The following is a 24,937-nucleotide window of genomic DNA, read 5'->3' as shown; positions in this document are numbered from 1 at the left end:
AAGCAGGGGACATCTGATGAAAACACTATACGGCAGCTTTAAATAGACACCAGCACAGCCAGAGATTGCGGTTTCCTTAGCCACAGTTTCCGTAGCAACTTTGTCTCTTACCTACCTACCCTCTTTATCTCTCCAGGAGCGTGTGGAGTGTCGACTTCTGGAGGGCCGCGACCGCCTCAGCCGGGTACGTCGCAGCGCGGCGTCCACAGCGGAGCACACGGCAGCGGGAGGCTGCGAGGCCATGGATCGACAGCTGGGGGCGCTGTCCCACGCTCTGGAGCAATGGGAAGGGGCCGCTCTGAGGGCCCGGGATAGCTTGGAGGGGGCCCTGTCCGCTGCCGCGGCTTCCGAAGAGGAATATAACCGTCTGACCGCCCAGTTGGAGGAAGAGTTAAAAGTGTTTGATGGACGTCTGAGGGGGTGGAGCCAGGAGCTGGTTAAAGCTGAAGGGCAGAGTAACGGCGAGGAGGCCGTGGAGGGATGGCAGCTGGCTAAGGTACTATAGAATTTAAATAAACATAATGACAAGAGAGCCTGAATTATTATCTGTTCATTTTCTCACAATGGTGCATTTAAAAAAACAGCATCAATAATAAAAACTCGCTGGGGTGGGTGAAAGCTGACAGCGGCTATGCTGCCGTCCTATGATTAGCATTGTTTAATACAAAGTACACACACAGACACACACAGGACCCTCTGCAATTAGCCCTGCTTTCTCTGTCAGTAATTATCCATTCTATTTGTAAATCCTAAAAACAGATTAGTTTGTAAATCAGCTTTACTGGAATGATGAACAAGTGACAGCCACAATCCCATCACTTCCCCTGGTTTCCTGCTCATTCTGTCTTCCGTGCTGTCCCCTCTACCCCTCCCCGCTTTGTCTTTTTTAACCATTATTTTCCACTATCTCTCCCTCCCAAACATTCCCTCATTGTTTCTCCTGCCTATACTCCAACTTGGTTGAACTGAAGTGTGCTGAGATGTCCTTCTTGGCTGCAGGGGTTCTTTCTTAGATGCTTGTGCTCCTCACCTCCCCTGCTGCTCTGTTTCTAACCTCCACAGGATGTTTACAGTGTGACAATTTCTCTGTATTGTCAAGGCCGTGCCAACACGTTCAGCCCTATATTTCCCCTCCGGGCTTCTTCAGCCATGCCTTTCTCCGGTTTTCCTCAATTTGGGGCTGTTAAAGAACAGAGGAGGAGTTGGGTTTTTTTTCTTTCCCCTCCTCCGCTTCTCGTTCTCCTCCTTCTCCAGCCTGTTTCCTGTGTCCGGCCTTGTTTTCGTTACGCGCTTGTTTGTGTGCGTTTGAACCAATTCTACATCTGTGAGGGCTGACTGCTGAATTCCACAGGGAGAGAGCGTGAGAGAGTCATCGGGAGGAAAAATGTGTGCGAGGGAATAAGTGGAGGGAGTGGGAGGAGGGAGAGAGAAAGAGGAGAGAGCGAGAGAGTGGGCTAGAGAAAGAAGTAGAACCGCCGTAGGAGGAGGGAGCGAGGAAAGGAAAGGAGAAGAGGGAGACGGGAGCAGCGAGTCCACAGGAGCAGGGAGGGAGGGTTGTTTTAATCGTCATACGTCAGAGAGTGAGTGAGAGTCACACAGCGAGAGAGAGAGAGCTTGTACATATTTCATGGGACAGGATTTCATGACTGTGTGAGTGCAGAATGTGAGGCACGCTGAGGCGAGCTGGAGACCGTTATCCACAGCTCCTTCCTGCCACACTCCGCCAGGAACAGCAATGCTTTTGTACAGGCAGCACTGTGAGTATGTGTTTGAGCGTCTGTGTGCGCGGTTTGAATGTGAGAAGAGCGAAAACGACTGAGGCAGGGTGTGAATAGGAATGCGAGCGGACTTATTGGAGGGTGTCATGCAGATCCGTTGGGTGCTTGTGTTTCCTTGTCACACACACACTGAGCTGGTGTCTGATTTGTGCCGTTTAGGATATACTGGAGGGCTTGCAGAGCGCCGAGCCGATGGCGGAGAAGTTGAAAGGCCAACTGAATGACCTGGTGCGATACTCCAGAGACCTCGGCTCACAGTCAGACCGGGTCACGGCGCTAATCAAACAGCACAACAGGTGAGAGGAACATTTCTGCTGTAGTGATGTGATGTGGGTGAGCGAGAATTACTCCTTGGAGTGTTTGTGGATGTAAAACGAAACACTGACTGATTAACTATAGTTTATTCATGATGCCTTTTGCTTCAAGTCTGTGTAATGAGGCCAAAAGCTGCTTTTTTCAAATGTAGATAGAAATGGCCCCAACTTGAACTTCCTAACCTAAAAGCCAACAAAGTTATCCAAACAAATGCTCAAGGAAAGGAAATTCAGAGTCACACTGGAGATGAAGTAAAAGGTTTTCTCAAAAGTGAAGACGTTATCACACAGATTATATGAAAACTGTGGTTTAATATAGAACAAAAATATAAATTAGAGGAAGAACCTGGAGATACTTTGGACCAGAGATGAGAAACAATGGATACCAAATGGAATAACAGCACTGTGTACAGTAAAAAAAGATGGGAATTTTATGAGTTTTCAGGAGATGGAACAAAATTTAACATTATGCAACCATTCTCCAACCATAGTAGGAATCTACAATTTAAAGAAATATAGAGTAATATCTGCATAGTACCAACAGAGGAAAGGAAATACAGCACATTATGTTAAAGCGAAATGGGCAAAAAAGAACTAGGTGTGTATATTTCTCAAGATAAATGGCTGCCTGTATGGAGAACACAGCAATCTACTACATCATCATGTAGCTTGAGAGAAAACTGTTGGAAGGATTGAATAAAATTCTCTGTCACCCCCAATATTAAACATAAATTTCTAGTGTTCTCTAACAAAGCCATATTGAAGCCAATGTGATAAATGTAAACCATTCTCATGTCTTTTGGATCTGCCCTGGCATTGTGCAGTTTTGGGAGAGTGTTCATTTATTTATTGTTAAAATATATACAGGATCATCTCTGGTGTTGCATTTTGGTGATATAGCAGGAAATATTGTGTTGAGAGAAGACAGATGTTTGTTTAAAATCTTGGTAGGAGCCTGTGAAAAAGCCTTCCTGGAGAGATGGTACGACCCAGACCCACTATAACAAGACGAATGGCTGTAAATAGTGAGTGTAATATATGTTATGGAGTAACCGACTCATAAGATCAGACAGTGTTGAGAGATATGGACCATGTTTACACATCAATGACAGGGTGAGGACTGAAATATTAATGTCACAGGAACAAACTAGAGACAATCATTTCGGGATTTTTGTTATTTTGCTTTGTTTCACTTCTTTCTTTTGTGTATACCTGAAATGGAAAGGTGGTAACAATGTGTTTAAAAGTTAACTGATCAAAAAAAAAATGTTTTTGGAGGTTTTTTTTCAGCTAGGATGTTCAAATCAACCTCTATTGACCAATATGCTATATACATTTTAAGTAAAAAAAATAAAATAACATAAGACAAACAAATAAACAGGAAATAATCGAAATATGTTGAGGAAACTGAATAAAAATGAATTTCATTTGTTTAATTATAGTATGCTAAAAGCAATAAGTGCAAACAAAGGCCATTGAAAAGGCATACTCTCCTTGACCCACTTGGATAGTGGAACAGTTAAAAGCAGTTGTTTTGGGGATCTGAGACCTACTGCTTGGGTAGAGGACATTAGGTTCTGAAAATCAATCTGACAGGTGGCCAGTACAGGGATTTTAGTACTGGTGTAATGTGTTTTCATTATCTGCTACCAGTTAGTCTCACTGCAGGATTCTGCAACTGCTGCATGATGAGATGAGGGCTGGTGCAGTAAAGGGTCAAAAATCCATCCTCGAGGAGAATAAACTGTTTGTAACACTCTTTATATGAGTGAGAGAAGGGATGCTTAGCTATGTCTGTCTGCCTAGTTTGCCTTTATGGGTAGCTCCCTGTGTACATAACAGACCTGGTGAGACCTTATTCAAGCAGTTGGCCTCTCTAATCATCTGATCCGAGTTTTTTGATAGACATGACCACACTTTTTAAGCTCTTGAACTTTAGAACTACGTTCTGCAGTGGAGGCATGCATGTATGATTACGTTGAGTAAAACCAAGACACTTCCAATGTTAAAGAAATTGTGTTTTGCCTAAAAAGTCTGCATTTTCTTCTGTAGCTATCTGTTTATAGAGAACGGAAGTGAATTAATTCGATTTAGGTTTAAGTGCAAGGTCAAAGGTGATACCAAGACTTTTGCTATGGGCTTAAAGGTTTAGTGCTAATGGTCCTATATGGCTAGCTAAAAATGATCACAGCTGTCTGTGTGTCATTTAGATGAAGACAGTTTTTCTGTAGAAATACACATCCTAAAATATTTGTGTGACATTGGATTATCATTTGAAAGATGCATTGTACTTGTGAAAAATAAAGCCTAACGGACACATAATGCAAAAAGGGACCTAAAATCAAATCCTGAGGTACTCCATAATTGATTGAGGCATTGGAGAAAGAGAAGCTTTATTAGCTATTAGTCAACAACCTAGCCAACCTTATCCTTTAGACAGTTTTTATTAAAAGCCTGTGATTAATACAGATGATCAAGTGATTATGATGCAACGTGCAACATAACGTATAAACAAGTTATTTGCTATTTATTACTGTACAAGTATGTGATTCTGCAGATACCTGACATACTTTTTAACTGGCATATTATATAAAAATGTGTCATTTTAATGATTCAATTAAACCTGTCCTCATAATTATTGTTGATGTCACACATTATTCCATATAACAGTCTTAAAAACAGCTGTTCCATAACACAATAACAAGAGCGGGAAAGGAAAGTTCTCCTTAATTACAGCTCAAAAGCCAGAGCTATGTTTTATAAGCTCTTTTGTGTGTGTGTGTGTGTGTGTGTGTGTGTGTGTGTGTGTGTGTGTGTGTGTGTGTGTGTGCGCGCGCTTGTGGCAATAACACACAGAGGTCTGACGTCCGTATCAGCCAGGTGAAGGTGGAAAGGTGACGGACAACAACAGAGTCACCAGTTGCTAAGCGACATTTAACCGTCTTCCCTCACTTCCACTTATTGACTATGTTTGTGTCCTTCCCCAGTTTAATTTTATGCAACGCCGAGTGTAATTTTTTAGGGAAATTACAATTTTTTGGAAGGTCTTTTTCTTCACACTGATACCCACTTTAGTCTCTTTACTGAGCTCTAATTGCCTGCTTTAAACCCTCAAGTGAGCCCGTGTTCAATGAGCACCACTTGTTTGTGAACGCACCGTGCAGTGCCTTTTCAAAAGAACAACAGTGCATACAAAAGAGCATGCACACACACAGCCATGCACATTCAACGCATTCATGTACAAGTATAAACTTCTACCGTAGCGCAAATGATCTCCTTTATTTGCTGCTTCTCTGAAGATTTACTGGCAGACAATCTAAGTGAGGTCAGCTTTTTGGAAATGCTTTGGCAGCTAATTGGCGTAGACTGCTGATTGGCAAAACACCACCTTTCCTTATTCGTTTGGCTGTTTAGTCTGTAATAGACTTGGCCTGTGCGCTCTTTGCACCTGTCCTGCATTTAAGCGCTGCAGAAAGAAGAGTGCACAGACAGAATGAAAAAAAAAAAGGAGTCAGAGGAGAGGAGGAAAAGGCAATAACTCCCCTCCGCCCCACCTCCTCTTTATACCGCATGCCAGATTTTGTCTGTCACAGCAGAAAAAGTGCTTCTTTTACACCCGTGCTATCCCCACTGTGTTACCCTTTCATGCCCTCATCACACCGTTAAAGCTCAAGAGTGTCTGTGCCTGACTTTAATGCGTGTTTCAGTGCATTGAGATGCTACATGAGGACAATGTGTTTTTTGCCATGTTTTTCATACCTCTATTTCTGATAAGTAACCTTATTTCCCTGCTGTCATCCACGTCTCCCCCTTCCTCCTTTAACCTTCACACACTCCCCACAATGTGTGAAATCCAGTAATTGTTTTTCTTTTTTTTGTCTTACATCATGTTTAAATCTATTTTGAATGAAACTACATGTACATAGATTTTTTTTCTTTATCCCAGAGTTGAAAGAAAATAATTCTGCTGGTTGTACATATAGCTTATCCATATATGAACTTGTATCTATGTTGGTCATAACACACCTCACAATTTGGTTATGTAAATTTAGTGCCAGGGAGCACTGAGCAGAAGTGTGTGAAGGAGTATGGAGGTCAAGAAGACGGGTGGTTGTGTAGTGCGTCATGCTGGAGATTTGAATCTGAAATAAATTTTTTGTTGTTGCCATTTTATACTTTTAAATTGCCTAATATGGTAAAATACCTGAATTGTGTCTGGTTATAAAAACACATAACTGATTGTTGGTCTCATGATGTACTCAAAGCACCATTAACAAATTAAAAAAAATAAAAAATCTCATTGCCGATCATTTTGTAGCTGACAGCTGGTCTCCCACCCCCTCATGTGCCAATCAACAACATCCGCTCCCACTGGGCTGGTACTTTTGCTGCTGGGTCTTTTCTACTCTAAATCAACACACCAAGGCTCATTCACACATTCATAAAGATCTTTATTTTGTACCCTTAAGTGCTTTCTGACTATCATGCACACACTTAGACTGCAGTCGATGGATTGGGAGAAATTTTGGGGTTCAGTATCTTGCCCGTGGACACTTAAGCACAATTACTACAGGGGCTAGGGATCAAACCACCAACCTTCCAGTTAGTAGACGACCCAATCTACCTCCTGAGCTGCTGTAAATTTATTATCACGCTCCGTAAAGTTAGGAGTTGTCATCAAATTTCGCTGACATTTTCATTTTGTGTGTTCTGTTTGTGCATCCCTTTAGATTATTATGGTTTCTTGTGTTTTTAGCTATCCTTTAAAGCTTCAAATCTCAGTCTCATTCAACAAGTGATTTTATTATGCTTCAGTTACATACCTGCTGTACCTTGTGGTTAATATATTAATAGCAGAAAAATTCCTCTGGATGAAAAGCTTCATTCTCCTAAAATCCAAATTTGAAAGTGTACCTTTGATATTCTGTCAAGCCTCGCTGTGACCGCTTCCTCACATATCTCCTCCATCTCATCTCTTTCTTATAGCATCAAGCTGTCGTGCCTCGTTCCCTCCATCTTGTCACCCATGTGAACTCTTGCCCCAGTCATATGTTGCCTCTCAACCCCCCTCCCACACAGTGCCCCTTAGCGCCATCCCCCCGCTCTCCCTCTTTGCCCCAGCGCTCATTCCTTCCACTTCACCCACTTCTCCACCTGCCCATTTCTCATCCCTGGCTCATCCTCCATGACGTGAGTACAGTCTGGACAGTATCAGAGCATCAGCACGTGTCTCCTTTGTTTTGATGGACACATGGGCAGTAAACACTTCCTCTGTTTGTAGCTTCGTTCTTTCTTTGTTCATTTCTCACGGGAGATTTCAACCCATGAACAACAACTTAAATGAGGCCTTTTCTTTCTTTTCTTCTTCTTTCCTGCAGTCTGAGTCTTCGTGCATCCAGGGAATGTCAAAATAAGGAGCGCTTGTTGGAGCAAAGGTTTCGTGCAGCCCTTAGAGACTTCCAGCAGTGGCTGGTCAATGCCAAAATCAGCACTGCCAAATGCTTTGATGTGCCACAGACTGTCACAGAGGCCTCCTCTGCTTTGCAAAGGATTCAGGTAAGGGATATAATTTGCAAAACCCTTATGTACAGCTAAAAAAAAATTTATTCTTCCTGTGTGTGTGTGTGTGTATGCGCATGTGTTTTTTAAGGGGACATATAACTGTAGTAAAATTGAAGTTCATTGTCTTCTTTGCACAGGTGTTTTTCCAAGACAGACTTACCTGATGCAGGAATTAATCACAGATTTAATCACATTTTTGTCATATTATTCCAGGGCAGACTGAAGTAATACCAGCATATCAAGCAGTTTTTTGGGGATGGAAACGTAACTAAATATTACTGTAGTCAAGTCTTTTGAGAAATAACATTTTCAATAACTTGTTTTGTGCTCATTCATATTGATGTCTCGGAGCTGCCAGCCAGTGTGGCCGTATGATATTTTTTCTACAGGCAGATTGCTTCTGTGAGTGTCTGTTGATAGTAGAGGTAGGGAGTGTCATTTATTCACTTACATAAACCAGACTTTTCCTGCCTCTCGGGGTGATGATATTAACAAGCTTCTTGTCATAAAAGCCATTTGTCTGCTCCTTGAGAAGCTGCAACCTTGCATCAGTTTGAGTCCACTTAAATCCACTCTTGCTAATTACAGACTGGTTCTCGCTTTTTATTTTGTTTCCATAGAGGCAGGCTAAGCAACAATATGATACTACAAAGAAAAGCAAAAGATGTAGTAGTTAAACAATCAATCCTCTTTCATTGGATGTTTGCTCAAAGGGAAGCGTGTGTGAACATGCCCACTGTTGAGTGTCTGCTGGTGGGCTTGTTGGAGTGATGGGACCTGCAGTAGCCTGGATAAGCTAGAAATGGGCTCATAGCCAAAAGAGATAAGAGAAAGCTCCACAGTGGGGTCTCTCAGCCTTTCTCTTCAAAATATCTGTGTGTCTCTCTTTCTGAGAAGTCTCTGAAATTCTGGCAGGTCTGGCAGCCTCTTCAGAGCACCGCAGGGTTCTGGCTAATAGTCAGCTGCTTGTCTGTGAAGGTGGACATCCCCACATCCATGCACCGCATTACTATCAAGCAATGTGCTATTATTTCTAAACTCTGCATTCTCAGACCATATTTTGGAGCTCTTAGATGATCGACGAAGCAGTGAATCAACAGTTAGGTGGTCAGGGAGAGTGAGTTCAAAATGGCAAAGCAACGTGTGGTTATTTGACAAAATAATTTGCTGGAAATCCTCTGCAGGGGTTTAGCAAAGTCTGCTCCTTTAGAAGTTTCTAGTTTTTTGGATGAGAGGGATTTTCATACTTTCTGACTAGAGAGGCAATCATGTTTTATTTATTATTGACTTGGTGAGGAATGTGGAACAATGTTTCCACATGGCTGACCTCCAGGAGGGCTAGCGTGGGAGGGGCTGGGGTATCCATTGTGTCATGCTTAATTGGTGGTATACGGTTACACTGGCAGGGTGAGAAAGACAGCAAGTGTGGAAAAGAAAAAGAGCGAGCAAGTAAATGAATGTAGAACACAGAGAGCGAAACGGTGACGGAGACTTTCTTTTCTTGTGTGTGCCTTTTACTTTACCGTGTGTGTGTGTGTGTGTGTGTGTGTGTGTGTGTGTGTGTGTGTGTGTGTTTTGAGGAGGCTGAAGCTAGATAGTGTGTGTAAGTGATGTGCTGACTGCACAGATGGTGGAGTGGTCCCTGCTGCGCTACTGTCATCGGCTCAGCTCAGAGGGAGGGGTGTCTGTGTGTGTGCATGCTGCATATGCGTGTTTATCCTAATATGTGTGTGTACATTGCCGGTGGGTGTGTATGAAGGCGCTTTGTAAAAAAGAAAAAAAAAAGCAGACACATTTCAGGCTCATTGACTTCCCTTATCTGTTATTGCGTCTGTGGGTCAGGCCACTTCTTCATATGCATGTAGAATTAGTAATGACTTCATCTAATGTAATTACTGCTTTTCACAATGTAGGGTCACATTCTGGGACCTTGAGAGAAAATTTGTTGACAATGTAGAGAATGGCTTTGTTACCCGTCAGGCACTGCAGCAAAAGGCAAAAAAAGAAGAAGTTTGGGATAGTCATTCAGTCTTTTTTTCCCCTCCTTTCACACCCTTCTCCCTTTGTGTGCGTGCTTCAGTTAAATAGTCACTGCTCCTTTGTCTTTGTCTGTGTACTGTATCCCCTTAGGAGTTCTTGAGTGACAGGGAGAATGGCCAGGCCAGGCTTAGTACAGTAGGAGCCAGTGGGGAGCTGCTGATGGCTGTAGTGTCCAAGGACAGGGTGGAGGGAATCAAGGCCAAGGTGGCAAATGCGAGAGAAGACTGGAAGAGCCTGATGAATAACCTGCAAATGAGAGAAGATGCTCTCAAGGTTGGTGCATTGTTTTCCGTGCTTAGCAGATGGCTGCAAAATTACATCAATGTGTATTTAATGTGCAAGAAAGCAAGCAATCATTAGTTTCATTTTTTTATCAGAGTGCTCACTTTCTCTGATATTTGTACAGTTTGTGCAAATTCAGAACCTCAAAAGGTGTATTTAACAAGTTACTTCACATTTGCAGAACCTGCAGGCCCAGATGACAGAGTTTGAGGCCAGTGCTGAGCCTCTGCAGGAATGGCTGAACAGCACAGAGGTCAGAGTTCAGGAGAGCAGTGCTCGCCTACATGACCTTCCAGCCAAGAAGCAGGAGCTCAGCAAACTACAGGTACTGTGAAGCCCACAGTCGTGCTCATGATTCTCCCTGGACATTACAGTCCTCTTACAATGACATTACTTCTGCGGTTATTGTGGCTGATGAAGGGTCAATCTGTTAGTCCACCCCTGTAGCAGTACATCAGGACATTTTAATCAATACTGTAGGGTCCATTTACTGTTAAATTGCATTACGTTAGTGAGGCTGCCCCTTTTACATTTCTCTTCTCAGCTGCTCTCACTGATGTTTTCTAATTTCCTCTCTTCACTCAAATAAACCTTGTCATTACACCGCAAATTGAATATTAAGTAGATTTTCCAAGGATACTAAATAGTCAGCTCTCCATCAGATATGGATCCCTGAAGTACAATTTCAATTCACTGGGGAGAAGAGAAGGACCTAATTACATTTTTCGAGCACCACTGGATCAAAATAGAGCTGCGTCTTGACACAATAGTCAGAAGAAAAGTCCAGAAATCTAATTAATTCTCCTTCTGTCAAAGCTGAAGCACTGCGTGGCTAAAAGGCCTTTTTCAGAATGCGATAACAGCCTCTGCCACGTCTGGCAGAGACAAAAAGGGAAGACAGGCATGAAGCGTTAAAAAAGATAAAACTGACAAAGGAAAAAAAAAAATCAAACCCATCTCAAAGCTCTGCTCGTATCATTGTTGCTATTTTTATATTTATTCTGTCCCCCACTGTAGCACTTCTCGTCATTGCCTTTTGTCTGGTCCCTGCAAGCAATTACATTTCTTCCCACAGCACCTGAAGTACAATAAAACACACAGGCTTCAGTCTCTGAACTCATGTAGGGAAAATCCTCCTTACCCTTTAACATGTATACAACCCGTCTTTGGATTACGTTATCAGCCGTGTCTCCTGTGCCTCTTCTTTGCTGTGGTGTCTAACCTAATAACAGCATTTATATGTAAAAGTGAACATCAGGAGAAATACTGCTGATGCTCGTGTTCCTCTGTTTTTATCCATGTATTTTGATGTGCTCTAGTGTGTACTTGTGACATGTTAATCCCATATCCCTCCTCCTCTGCGCTTCTTGTGCCTCGTGTCTCTGCTGTCATGAAAAATGTTATGTTTTCTGTTGTTTCATTTTCACCTCTAATGGTGCTCACACACAACCATACTTTCCAACCCATCACTTTTTCTGTACCCTGCGCTCACCAACATCCAATTGCTCCGTCTCTGTTTTTCCACCACTTGCCTGCTTCACATCGGCTTAGTGTGTGCTGGAGGAGATGGCGTGTCAGGAGGTAGAGCTGGGCAGGCTGAGGGAAAGAGCTCATCGACTCTGGGAGGGACAAGCAGCCGGAAAGGGCTTCGTCCACAGAGTATCTCAGCTGTCAGCACAATACCTAGCCCTCAGCAACTTAACCAAGGTAACACCGCTCACGCCTTGTAACCTTATTTCTAGCCTTTCCTCTCTTTATGCTCTGCTTCTATCACAGACTGCTACAGTGTGCTGGAATGTGCCTTGCTTAACCCATGTGCTCTTGATAAACACTAAAGAGCTTTCTGTCCAGCTCTGGTGTTCGCTGTTTTGTTGTATGATCTGCCGTGTCATGGACTGCTGCCCCCTTGCACATTAGTCATGTCTCCAAGGGAAGACCTGGTTCCCAGAGTAATTTACCTGAGCTCAGTAATCTCTCTTACCTCTAAAACGCCCTTGTGCTTGCAGCCTCATCAGCATAAAAGGGCCAAGACTGTGCAGCGTACCTTTATCCACTAAAGCACTTCTGAAATGTCACAGCTGAAATGTGTCACTGCTTGAGAAGCTGACCTTTGTGGAGCTCTCATTAAAGTGGTCGCACTCGTATGATTAATTTGATACATCACAGAACAAAATATTACGCTGACCACAGAGCACCATTCTGTTACCTCGGGACAATGAGAGTACCCCGGCGATGATGAATGGGATTTATTTACTTTGCTGGCCAGCCAGTGAAGTGCTATTTTTAGGTCCTCTTCCATCCTAGACGTGGAAACAGGAATGAAAACACTTCAAAAATTGCCACCAGTTATTGAAGCTTTTACTTTCTGCGCTTTGCAGATCCACAGATGTTGCAGATGTATGAGTGATGACTGAAAACACAATGCGTTTTTTTTTCTTGTGCTATAACATGTGGGTGGGAGAGTCTCTAGAGATGTCTATCTGGGAAAACAAGGCTGTAATTTCAAACACGAACACAGAAAAATATGAAGAAACTGTTGTTGTTCACTGGAAACACGTGTAATGTTAAACTCTTTGGTAAGGAAAGACTTGAGGAGTATAGTCACATTACTCTACTTTAATATCTAACAGGACAAGGCATCCAGGATTGAGCGCATTGTAGGGGAACACCGCCTTTTCTCTGAAGGACTGAAAGAGCTCCAGGACTGGGTGTGTGAGGCTCAGCGGGTCCTCAACACCTGCATCTCCACCACTACAGACAAGGGCTTGTTGGAGGACCGGATGTTACAACTTGAAGTAAGGAAGGAAGACATGGATGGAGTTCTTTAAAGGGATACACAAAAAGTCCATTCATGCACATTTTCCTAGCAAGACTTTTCTTTGCTGGCCGCTAGGAACAAAAATGAGTATTCCCTATTAAGTTGGCGTGTGGTTGCTGTAGCTTGATTAAATTTGTTGCGGAGAGCTGTACAGATTGCTGTGGTCCCCTGCATGTTGCACACAAGATACCAAATTACCAGCAAACAGCTGCAACCAACAACCAAGCAGCAGTGTAATTTAAAAAAAAAACAATAAGCCGTGAAAGTAATGCCTTACCGTTGAAACCAAGACAAGGTTCTCCATTTCTTGTTTGCGTCACAGGCTTCACAATTTCACAGCCACCTACCAAGAAGTTGTAGAGTGCTGGCAGATAAGTCAGTTTCCATGCAAGAAACGGAGGATTGCAGCAATCTGTTAGTGACCAAAGCAATCACAAGAAGGTTATCAGTCAGCACCGTCTTTACAAGTGATTTCACCCAGCGACAGCAGGAAACCTCCAGCTTCCACCGACTAGAATAGAGACTGGTGTTGCCCTGTTGCCGACCAGTCTCTAGGCCTGTGTGACTGAGCCCTCCCTGTAACTGAGATATTGTGTTTAAAATTTTCAGAAGTAAACATTACACAGGCTTATTTTACAAACCATGCAACTGCAGATTTCTGACTTGACACAAGTTTTATCTGTAGATATGTTGCATCTATTTTAATGGTTTAGAAAGAAACAGGACGAGATGCATTTTACCCTTTAGAGAGTTATTTTCTGTCTGTGTGTTCACCTCTATCTGTAGGCCTTACTAACTGCCCGTCAGGAGAGGGAGATCCAGCTAAAAATGCTCTTGACGCGGGGAGAGGCAGTCCAGAGGAACACTTCAGCTGAGGGAGTCCCGGTGATTCGCAAACAGATCCAAGACCTCAAAGACTCGTGGGACTCACTGCTGTCTGCCTCAATCCAGTGTAAAAGGTGAGCATGGGGCAATTAATCTGTCAGTCTTTGATAAATGGGACTGGGAACTGCCTAGTTTCCCTTGATGGATTTCTGCTAGTTGAAAGGTTAAAGGGATTATTAGATTTAGCTGTTCAGAATCTTGTTTGTTCCCTCTGTGCTAACTTTGCCTTATTTATGGTCACAGTCAGCTGGAAGGTGCTCTGTCGCAGTGGACCAGCTATCAAGAGGACGTGGGTCAGTTTATGCAGTGGATGGATCGGGTTGAAGAGACGCTTAGCTGCTCAGACAGACAGTACTCTGAGATGAGAGACAAGACTGCTAACCTGGGAAAGACCAAGGTATCAAATGCCACTGTAGACTATCCAAACTCTGTATTTAGATTAGCCTGACTGTAATTTTAATTTAATTAAAATTTTAGCCATTTATCCGCTTTAGATTCATGCAGTTACATTTATACCTCAGAGCATCCCAGTTGCAATGATCTATGGGTTCTCCTTTCTTTCCAGCTTCTCTATGAGGAAGTACTGAGTCATAGCAGTCCTCTGGAGACTATTGCCACAAAGGGTTCCAATATGACTGAACACCACACGACACAGCAGGAGGTGCAGCAGCTGCAGTGTAGATACAACTCCCTCAAAGAAAAGGCTAAGGTGCTTACTCAGAACATACGGCTTCATTTTTTCCTCTGCAGGCATTTGAATAATAACCGAATAGTTTGAGTGTATTTCTTTAAAAGCTTGCTTCATGCTTTTTCAGAAATTAATTATTATTAATTATATTCCCCAAAATACTGAAGGGCATGAACTTGTTGAAAATTTTACTGACTTGCCTAATAATTATTGTAAAATCATTACACATATTTCTCTTTGAGCTTGAACTGCTTTCATCCATTAATGTTTGCGTCTTGTTTATTTTTTGCAGAATGCAGTCAGCAAGGCCAAGGAGCTGGTGCTGGTGCATCAAGAGTATCAAAGGGGGTTACATGTGTTTGAGGACTGGCTGGAGAAGGAGCAGGCCTCTCTGGCCTCATTGTCCCATCCAGAGGGAAACGTGGATACACTTGAGAATACACTGCAGCAGCTACAGGTAGAAACACTGTGGAGTTTTATGTCAACTCTATATGGTTATGATCAGAGAAGAGAATAGCTGCAAACTTTTAACCCTGCCTACGCATAGTCGTATTTTTCAAAAGTAAAGCACCTAACACCTAACCCTTTCTAAATGTTTTAAGTCTTCAGTGACCTCCAGTATTTACTTTGTTCTTGACTCTTCATTTTCTTCACAGAACCTGCAGGAGCACTGTTCAAATGGCCAAGCCTTACTCTCCGCTGTGCTCACCAGCAGAGAGAGAGTAATCCCCTGGGGTATACCTCAGATCGAGGACCGAGCCCTGGACACCGCTCAGCGAGAGTGGGCGGCCTATCAGAGCCGTCTAAAGGAGACTCAAGGCCAGCTGCACTCAATGCTGACCCGACTGAGGCAGATGGGACATAAATTCCTGAGCCTGGCACAGTGGCTGGAGGAGATGGAGAGGGTAGCTAATATCAGAAGTAATCGGAGGTCAGACGCAACCACCAAGCAGATTCAGCTGAAGAAACTCCAGGTGAGAAAGAGGCCTGATTGCTGCAGTCCATATAAGATACAGGCCCTTGATATTTCATGCAACTGTCAACACTGTAAAGCTCAAAAGGGAACAACATACTGTCTTATTAGAAGAATTTATTTTTGGGGGCCAGGATGTAGAGACTTCAGGAAGCTACTTCCCCCAGCCAGGAAATTGTTTAGCGATACCCATCCATCTATTTTCTTCTGCTAATCCAATTCAGGGTCGCTGGAGGGGCTGGAGCCCATCCCAGCCACCATATGGAATACCATAGTTTAATAATATTTCAACAAATGTTTTTTTTTATTTCACTGGTCACTTCAGTCAGAGGTACCTTCTGGTTATACTGAAAACCAAACAGAAGAATATCAAGCTCACAGTTTCGTGATTTACATTTCAGGACACAGAAGAAGCAAACTAACCTAAAAACACAGCCACACATGCAGTAAGCTGTGAAGCATTGTGTCACTTTATACTACAGCGCATCACTTTGTCATGTTTCAAATAAAACAGCAGTATTTCCCATACTTGGTCTCCTCCCTCTGGAGCATGCTTCCTGCCACTGTCAGGATGCCAAAGAGTCTCAGTATTTTCCTTCCTTGCATTTACACACACACACACACACACACACACACACACACACACACACACACACACACACACACACATTGGGGATTCATATCTTGTGGGACATAATGCTTTCCCTAGCCACTTACCCTAACCATCAAAAAAGAAAGTCTAAACCTAACTCTTACCCTAAACCTGACCTTAACCCAATTGCAACCCTGACACTAAGTGTCCACTAACTCCATTTTTGAGTCTCAAAAATGCCTTCAAAGTTGTGGGGACTGGGATTTTGGTCCCCATAAGGGCTGTCGGTCCCCACAAGTGTAGTAAAATTCCAATTTTTGGTCCCCATACACACACACACACCCTTCTGTCCTTCTAGGCCCTATATTGTTTTGCTTGTAATGCGTTTTCTGACACCTGGCTTTTAAATGAACTTTGCTGACATATAAATCATCTATAGCTTTGGCAGTATGTAACTAAAATATTAAAACTTATGTGTCCCTTGTGATCAGGGGTGTCTGGAGGCAGTGCTCACACGGCAGAGTGAAGTCGATGGACTTTCATCTTTAGCCCAGGAGGTTCTGGAGGAAACTTACATCAGCAGTCGTATCAGTGTTACGGCCACTCAGCTCACTGCCCGCTACCACTCCCTGCTGCTCAACATACAGGTTTGGCGCTCTTGATTATCTGCAGTTTAATATAATAATATTGCCTTTATATTCAGTTAATGGTGCTTTGCATTTTCAGAGATCCTTTATCTATTTAACAGTGAGCCACATGAGGGGTTTGTTGTGGTGTTTTCAGCGTTTGTGGTGTTGCTAACCCAGTTGTTCCTCTGTTGCTCCAAATGTACTCAGGAACAGTGTGATGTCACAGTTGTTTGTTTGTTTTTATTTAACACCATTTCACAAACACAGTCCCCTCAAGATGTTTTATATTGTAATGTAAAGGCCCTACATTCCTGCATGTATTTATATTTCTGCCTTTGGGCGCACTTTGCCAGTTCATGCATTTCTTCACTCACAGATTCTGCTTCCATCTCGGTTTCACCTGATTTACCCCGACCACTTAAGCTCCCAGCACGGTACTGCTTTTGTAGCGTGCAGGTGTTACACTGAGCTTTGCAACCCACATCAGTATGTTGTAGATGTGTGCTGTCACTTGAGGGCAGTGTAGAAAAATCAGCGTACTACAATGTGGACTGCTTTTGTTCATGTTTGTGCTAAAGTTGTTCCTTCAGTGTCGCCCTTGCAGCCATGAAATCAGAAGTCATAATAGTCAAAGAAGTTCTTTGCAGTGAACTAAAACTGAGCATCAGAAGCAACCATTGTCTGTGCTTCCATTCAGATGTTTATTACTCTGGGTTTATTATTATCACTGCCTTTCCTGTTCAAGCAGAGTTTGAACCTGTTTTCCTTATTTGTTCAATATTCATAAAGGCTCAATTTCAGCTGCTCTTTTCTCAGAGCCACCATGCCTGGTGACTGTATCTGTTACATTGCTTACCTCTAATTCTCCATTGTCATCACAGCTTTTTAAAACACTTCACCAGATTTTCTTACCTGCTTCTTTGGATCCACCCTATTGCCTACACTGCCAGCCTTGATATGTAAATGTGTAAACAAGACCTAGGTGTCATTGTGAGTTTAATAAATAAAAAGAATTAAAAACAAGCTGGCTGCAGGTTAAAAAAAAATTTGCGTTACCATCTCAATCATATATTTTAGAAAATGTGAATTTTTCATGCATTGCCTCTGGGGTCTCTTCCCACAGTGTGTTTTTCACACATGATTGTTCTCCCTCACTGTGGAATTTACTCCTGGGAGAGTTTTGACTTTGTTTCTGTAACACCCCATTGAAGTAGCTTTGAGAGTTATCCGTGTTACCCCTGCCGGGGTTGTTCTGTATACTCAGATCCAGCCTCTCTATTTGTCTTCTCCTCTGGGTTGAGGGGGGGGGACTAAAGGAAAATCAATGGGGCTCTGCTGGTCTGGAGCTAAGGCTGTAATTAAACGCTACAGAAAGCAATCTCACACCCTGCACCATGAGTGGAAAAGCTTTGCCTGCACTGCATTGATTTTTTTTTACACCTTCAGTAACACATCTGAGTGTGCGTATGTGCGCATTTGTCCCCCTTTACTCCCTCACTTTTGTTTCTCCACCTCCGTACAGCCCACACCCTTCCTTTCCTGCTAAAATTGTCTCACATATGCATATACTTTACAGTCGTGCCTACACACATATGCAAACACATAACATCCCTCTCAAACTGTGGATGCCTGTAATTATACCGTGTGAAGTGTGGGCCATATGGGCTTGAGGTGGGAAGCTGTTACCTCTGGCTAGTCAGAAAAGGTGTGCACTCAGCACTATCAGCTAATTGGAGCTCCTCACCACAGGATTTGCAAGTTGAGTGAATAATGTGTCAAAACCTGCAAGAAACCCTCTCCATCCTCACGGTGTTATCGACTCAGAATATCAGTCAAGTGGATAATGCGTCAAAAGCATAAAAACCCACTCCTCCTTGTAGTGAAGCTACTGACACTGAGCAGATGAAAGAGTAGAGGGGAAACGGATATTTTCTGTTTTGATGGCTGATCAGAGAGCTTGTGGTCCTTGGTGACTAATGTTAGACTGCTGCTGGGGCAAAAATCACACCTTCAAAAGGAAAGGATACAGGCAGTGTTTTCTAGAATTACCCCAAAGAAATATAATGTTAGACTTTGAAGAGTCTCACCAATAATTCTGACATATGAAACACGAAATCTGTTTTGTTTGTGTTTTTGTCATTTATCCTCAATTTATATTTGACCTACAGCAGTCGACTTAATATTTCCGGGAAGGACTAATGTTGTTTATGAAAGAAAGGGAGGTTTAAGACATTTATATGACGAAAATGGGTGGTTTTAGCCTGTTGCTTGCCATGTATAATTCAACTTTTTGGGATATAAATTAGATGTTCCAATAGGATGCTTTCATAAGGTTTTAAGTCAATAAAGACTAAAAAACAGGTAATTAAAAGCCATCCATAATTCACCTTTTGTGGATATAGGGTAGATGCTGTGGTAAAAAAAAGAAAGAAGAAGAAACATACTTTAACATAACGTTATAGGTGCATGAATGGAAAAAATAGGTATTTTTAGCCCATTGCTAGGCAACATGATGGATATCATAGTATCTGATTTCGATAAGTCCCTTCAGGGGCTTCAGATCTATGTGTGTGCCAAGTTTGGTTGCTCATCTCCTGATCGTCTAGACAGAGTTTTCAGGCAGACAGAGCTTTTATGTATCATAGTAAGATATTTATCCTCCTTAAAAATCCAAACTTAACATTTCTGGAACTTTTTTCTTCTGACCTTCGATTTAATCTACTTTCAGGACACCATCAAACAGCTACAAGAGGAGCTGAGGAGCATTGAAGAGACAGAGAATCTTTGCAAATCCTTCACCGAGTGGCTTGGCTCGACTCTGAAAAGCTTCACAGCATTAACTGACACTTCTGAACCTCTAGACCAGGCGGCCATGGAGAAGAAGATGAAAAAACTAGAGGTATGTTTATTTAGTTTCACTGTTACATTTCTAAACCTCCACGGTTTAGACCCAAAGTGATGCATTTGGATAGAAGGTGCAGCGGTGCACCTAATGCACCTCCCTGAACTGTTTATGTCAAAGAATTTGAGCACAAACTCATATGAATCCAATTTCACAAGCCAGCAAACAAATCCTTTGTGCAGTTTTCTTTGGCAGCTGCAAAATGGCCGGTAAAATATGCATAGGCTTCCTGTAAAACTTGAAAAGCGTTCATTGTTCGTATAATATTTGGACAGCGCTCTCACCTAAGAGAAAATGACTGCAGCACTTTCTCTTATGTTCATTTCATCAAATTGGCTTTTGAGGGAGGTAGCCCTGCTCAGAAATGCACACACTGTAAAAAGAGAATCACCACTATAGTTTGCCTGGCATAGTTCAAATCGAGTGTGTAGAGGATTGGGTGAGAATGTGTGTATCGATCGGCTCTTTATGAAGACAAAGCGGGTGCTGCTTTAGAGGAAGCGTGGTAGCAGGGGGAGACCTCCCACTGTGTGTAAGAGGATGAAGAAGCGCCGGTGTCAGGAGCCTGCTGGCACAGACACTGTAATTGATGCAGTGCCCTTACTGCTTCAATACACACACACACACACACACACACACACACACACACACACACACACACACACACACTTCTCTCCTCAAACACTCGTTTCATATCATAAAACCCATCCAAAGTGCTAACTAACAAGCTGCAGCAAACCCATGAGTCCTCGCGCATTTTTTTTACTTCTCCATCGCTATATCTCATTTCTCTTTGTCTTCTTCACATACATCCAGAACAGCCTTAACACACACACACACCCGCACACCAAACATAGATGTTTACAATAGATCATCTGGTGCAGTCTTTGCAGTAATCCGTGTCTGGGATCGATGCTCTGTCTCTGCGTATGCACTGAAGACATGCTGCCACCACATGTGTCCTTCCAGCACTGCATATAACACACGAGCGCTTGCTCATCTCCTGCAGTGAGAGCTACAGGGCTGTTCAGTGAGCAGGGATGATTATGCATCGACACAAAGACCAGTAATCAATAGTTGTGTCAAGGGCCATTAGTTGGATTTGGACTTTATTTGATACTGTCAAAGTGTGAGTCATACAGTAATGATGGACTACCTCAGTTGTAAATGTGCTGTGAATTCATTGTACATATCGTGATCATGTAGAATGTAACATATAATTTAATTTGTCCCCTTCAACTGAAGCGTCTCTGTAGTTTTCTTTGACAAGATTTATTTTGAAATGACTGGCTCGTACAAACATGTAAACAAGGCAAAATGCAAAATAGAAAAGGGTTGGTTCTCATTAATAAGCACCCCCCCCCCCCCCCTCCTTTCTCCTCCCTCCATAATTTTTAATTTAATTCGCATTTCATAAATGTTCAAGGTCATATCCTCCCCAGAGTCCCTGATGCACACAGTCAGAGTTTTTTCCCCAAAGGTAAAGGTAAATCGCCCCATTTTTTAATTCCATATTTGTAACTGGGAATAATGAATGCATTTAGTTTAGCACAGAAATTGACATATGCTTCTTAATTAATTTGAACAAAATTTTGAGCTATGCAGAATTAAACATGCTCCTTCTGTTCTGTGGTTTCGCTGCTTTTCATGCACTGACGGCAGAGACTGCTAAACTGCTTAAAGGGTCATTTTTGTAATGTCCTTCCCCTTCTAGTAGGTAATGTAACTGCTAAACATGGTTGGCAGATCCATAGTAGATGCAGTGCAGTAGATAAAAGAGCCCAGGCACTGATGCAGAATCACCAGTTACAGCAGGTGGACAAGGAACTTGACTGGGATAATTGGGTTGACGTGCTATAAGACAGCTACAGCAGAAAGGGCATGATGTCTTTAAGACCTGATATACATTGTTCACAAGACTGTACTGCCTTATGCTATATGGAAGCCGTAGAATTATTAAATTATATGAGCCTATGCAAGTTTAAAACCTTACGCTGATAACTTATTTGATGCAAAGACAGATTGTGAGCACCAAATTCTGATCATTCTCTTAAGTGAAGTCACTGATTATTTCAGATTCTGGAAGAACAAAATCTTGCAACTTTAATTCAACATGTAAACAACCACCGCTGCTGCTAAGATGGAAAACTGATATCAGGTGTGAGATGAAGAGGCAATAATGAGTTTTTCAGCACTAAGTCTAAAGTGCTGTAACTGCAGTTACTGCAGATTTCTTCTTTTAGCTCTTGGTAAACACAGAGAACTATATGAAATTGAAATGTAGTCAGTGTCGCTCATTAAAGCCATAAAGCGTGAACGCCATTACTCGAGTGACGAGCGAGCCTGGAGCATCACATTAAGCGGGAAGCATGGACGTGTGCAGACAGACGCGGCTCTTGTTATATTATATTACCAACAGCCATAGCTGGAGATCCGGGATTGCTGAAGTGAGAGGCAATAACAGACTGATGATGAAAGCTAGATGGCATCCCATAGAGTGGAGGTGTGAGTGTGTGTGTGTGTGGCATGTTATGGTTGCCCTGGAAACCCTGCAGCTACTTGTGCCTGTTAAGGGCCTGTTATAATTGGGTCCTCCTTTCATATTATTCACTGTGGTTTCTCCCCAACATGACCTCCCAGTCCTCTCCACATCGCACCATGCAGGTGTCAGCCTACCCGATGAGTTCAAAGCTTTTCAAATGCACTGTAAGGCTTGTCTGGGTGACTGGGACAGCACCGGAGGTGAAGGACAAGGGAATCAGTGATCTTGTATTGAATGCCAGCCTCAAAGTCAGTGAAGCTATGATATAAATCTATTTTATCCAAGAGGATGATTTACTCTTTTCTTTCATTCAGTAGTGTGTAAACTGCCTTGGCTGAAGGTCAGTTAGTAACAAGCAATGGTGATAACACAGTAGCAGGACCCATGGTGAGCTCTATTCATGCTTTCTCTTTCTCCCAGAGTCTCCAGTCTGAGCTCCAGCACGGTCACAGCTTCCTGAAATCACTTAGGGAGCGAGCAGAACAGGCGGCAGGCTTCCTGAATGAATCTGCAGCTGAAAGTTTAGGAGGAGAAGTAGAGGCGCGTCTTTCCCAGCTGGAGGAGTTAGCCGGAGGCCTCAGGCAGGAGCGCAGCTTCCTTGAGCGGGCATTACTGCTAGCTAAGGAGTTCCAGGACCGGTACAAGGCTCAGGCTCAGTGGCTGGTGGAAACCAAGGCTTTGCTTCGTACGCCAGTGGAGCCCAAGGCTGAGCTGTATCAACGCAGAGCACAGCTGACTAAGTATAAGGTATAGTATAAAAAAAGTGAGGGGGACATCTGGATTAATTTTACACTAAGTGATTTTTTTCTCTTTGGCGAATTCAGCAAGACTAATATTAGCATAATGAACCACATGAGTGACCTTGCATGTCTGAAAATTAACTTTAAAAGTAGATTTGCTTTAAATAATTGCTGACCATTTTCCAGAGTCATAATGACAGATGCTTATTGGCTGCTTTAACAGCAGTTGGCATTAATAAGTAAACCCTATTAATAGTAAACTAGATTAAAAAAAAAGCTTAACATCTAACGCCACATAGCATACCCTATTGTGCGGAAGATACTGAAGATAAAGCTTGTCTGTTTGTGTGTTTTAGGCTCTGTTGCAGATGGTTCAGTCCCATGATGGAGCCATCAAGTCAGTGCTGGAAAAGGGCGACGCTCTACTTTCCTCTGTCCACTACCCCTCCATTCGAGATAAAATAAGCAAACTACAAAAGGACTACACTGGACTTTGTAATACTGCCTTGGTGAGAAGCTGTACACAGATGACAGTAGTTCTTTTTGAAAAAGAGGACAAACTAATGTACTTTCCATGCAGGCAGAGCAGCAACTTTGGAATCAGCTTCACATAAATTAAGTGCATGTACATGCATGTGGATGTTTCTAAAAAGTTGTGTAAAACTAGCTTCTGATAAAAAACAAAACACTGTTGCTTCTCAGTGTCAAAGAAGCTTTCCTGCCCAGCTGTTGCATATGCATTGTCATCAGTATAGTTTGTCTGTGAACTGTGTGGCCCAGGCTCATGTGGAGAATTTGGAAGGCCAGGTGAAGGAACAGGAAGCTTACCACAACGAACTCCAGGAAGTGGAGCGCTGGTTGCTGCAGATGTCCAGCAGGATGGTGACCCCTGATCCCAGTATTAGCGGCAGCCTGGAGGCAGCCACTCAACAGCTGGCCAGACACAAGGTACCCAAATAAAATATTTCACTTTTGCTGTTTTTGGACTTATTGGTTGTATTTAATGACAAATCGCCTTAATTGGGGGACAAAAATGATCCCCTGTGGCCTGTACTACTACTTGATGTTTGTTTTATTTGATGTTAGTGTCATCATCATTTGAAAGGGTTTTGTTGCATATAGGATGCCAGGGTTACTGTCTTCTCAATAAATTTTACTTATGCCTCTTTTACACATGGGCACATACATATACATATACATATATATATAATTCCCTTCTTACCCCAGCGGGCAGTCTTTATCCTTGAAGCTTGGGTCCTCTGCCAGAGGCCTGGGAGCTTGAGGTTCCTAGGTCTGCGCTCTTCTGGACAGAGATCTCAGACGTTGTTCCTGGGATCTGCTCAAGCCGCTTGCCTAGCTTGGAAATCACTGCACCTAGTGCTCCAATTACCACTGGGACCACTGTTGCTTTCCCCCCTACACATCTGGTCCCTTCTGGGGATCCTTGGGGTTCCCCGGATGGGACTAGTCCCTTCTGGGGAACGTCCGGCTATCCCAGTGTCTCCCATCGATATACTGCTCAGACCTCATTTTGCTGGGCATAAGTGATTGGCATGGTGTTTGGGTTTGGCAATAATAGTGAATTTTACGACAATTAATTTGGAAAAATATCAGACTTTTGCTTTGGACATGAAACCATAAGTAATATATTAATAATGAAATGTTTTCTTTTAGTAGGTTCAGTCTAAATGTTTAACAGATGCTGGATTTAGTCATCATTTAATCCAGACAGTTTAATAGCTCTTTGTGGTCACTCTGCTCAAATCACAAATGTACAAGCTCATCTGCTATTATATCTCCACTGGAGATTCTCTCATAAAATCCTACGTGGTTACTTTATCCTCCACAGGCCATCATGGAGGAAATTGCAGGGTTTGAGGATCGCTTGGCAGGCCTGAAAGAGCGAGGAGACCACCTGATGGAAGGCTGCAGTGACCGTGTGCAGAGCAGGCTGAGACAGCAGGTCCAGGCACACCAGCAAGGCACCAGAGACAGCTACTCTGCCATCTGCAGCACAGCGCAGAGAGTGAGTGAGGAGGAGGAGGAGATGGAGAGATGGAGGGAGGGAGGGAGGGAACGTGGAGGAGAAGGGAGGGAGTTGTGGGAAGCTGAGAAAGACAGATAGTCTGTCTGTCTATGGAGCAGTGAAATGGTTAATACACATTCATGAAGTAATTCTTGGATGTCCTTTG

General features: G+C 42.9%; 1 protein-coding gene across 4 annotated transcripts in view; it reads left to right on the top strand.

Moving 5' to 3' along the window:
• Positions 1-24,937, top strand: part of syne1a (spectrin repeat containing, nuclear envelope 1a) — a gene marked incomplete at its 5' end in the record, with an annotated part of 121,706 nt that overhangs the window by 44,443 nt on the left and 52,326 nt on the right. For all 4 annotated transcript variants that reach the window (XM_082506593.1, XM_082506595.1, XM_082506594.1 and 1 more), the window contains 18 exons: positions 137-496; positions 1,938-2,074; positions 7,471-7,648; positions 9,785-9,967; positions 10,158-10,301; positions 11,528-11,683; positions 12,607-12,771; positions 13,581-13,753; positions 13,923-14,076; positions 14,245-14,388; positions 14,660-14,824; positions 15,024-15,341; positions 16,424-16,579; positions 19,290-19,460; positions 22,426-22,752; positions 23,102-23,254; positions 23,526-23,693; positions 24,595-24,771. In XM_082506593.1, coding sequence (XP_082362719.1) covers positions 137-496; positions 1,938-2,074; positions 7,471-7,648; positions 9,785-9,967; positions 10,158-10,301; positions 11,528-11,683; positions 12,607-12,771; positions 13,581-13,753; positions 13,923-14,076; positions 14,245-14,388; positions 14,660-14,824; positions 15,024-15,341; positions 16,424-16,579; positions 19,290-19,460; positions 22,426-22,752; positions 23,102-23,254; positions 23,526-23,693; positions 24,595-24,771 — 3,429 coding nt within the window. The remainder of the gene's footprint in view (positions 1-136; positions 497-1,937; positions 2,075-7,470; positions 7,649-9,784; positions 9,968-10,157; positions 10,302-11,527; positions 11,684-12,606; positions 12,772-13,580; positions 13,754-13,922; positions 14,077-14,244; positions 14,389-14,659; positions 14,825-15,023; positions 15,342-16,423; positions 16,580-19,289; positions 19,461-22,425; positions 22,753-23,101; positions 23,255-23,525; positions 23,694-24,594; positions 24,772-24,937) is intronic.

Source organism: Aulonocara stuartgranti (genome assembly GCF_965226115.1).
Source record: "Aulonocara stuartgranti genome assembly, chromosome: 15".
NCBI lineage: Eukaryota > Metazoa > Chordata > Actinopteri > Cichliformes > Cichlidae > Aulonocara > Aulonocara stuartgranti.
Note: the sequence above shows the minus strand (reverse complement) of the source record. Positions and strands in the feature narration are given on the sequence as shown.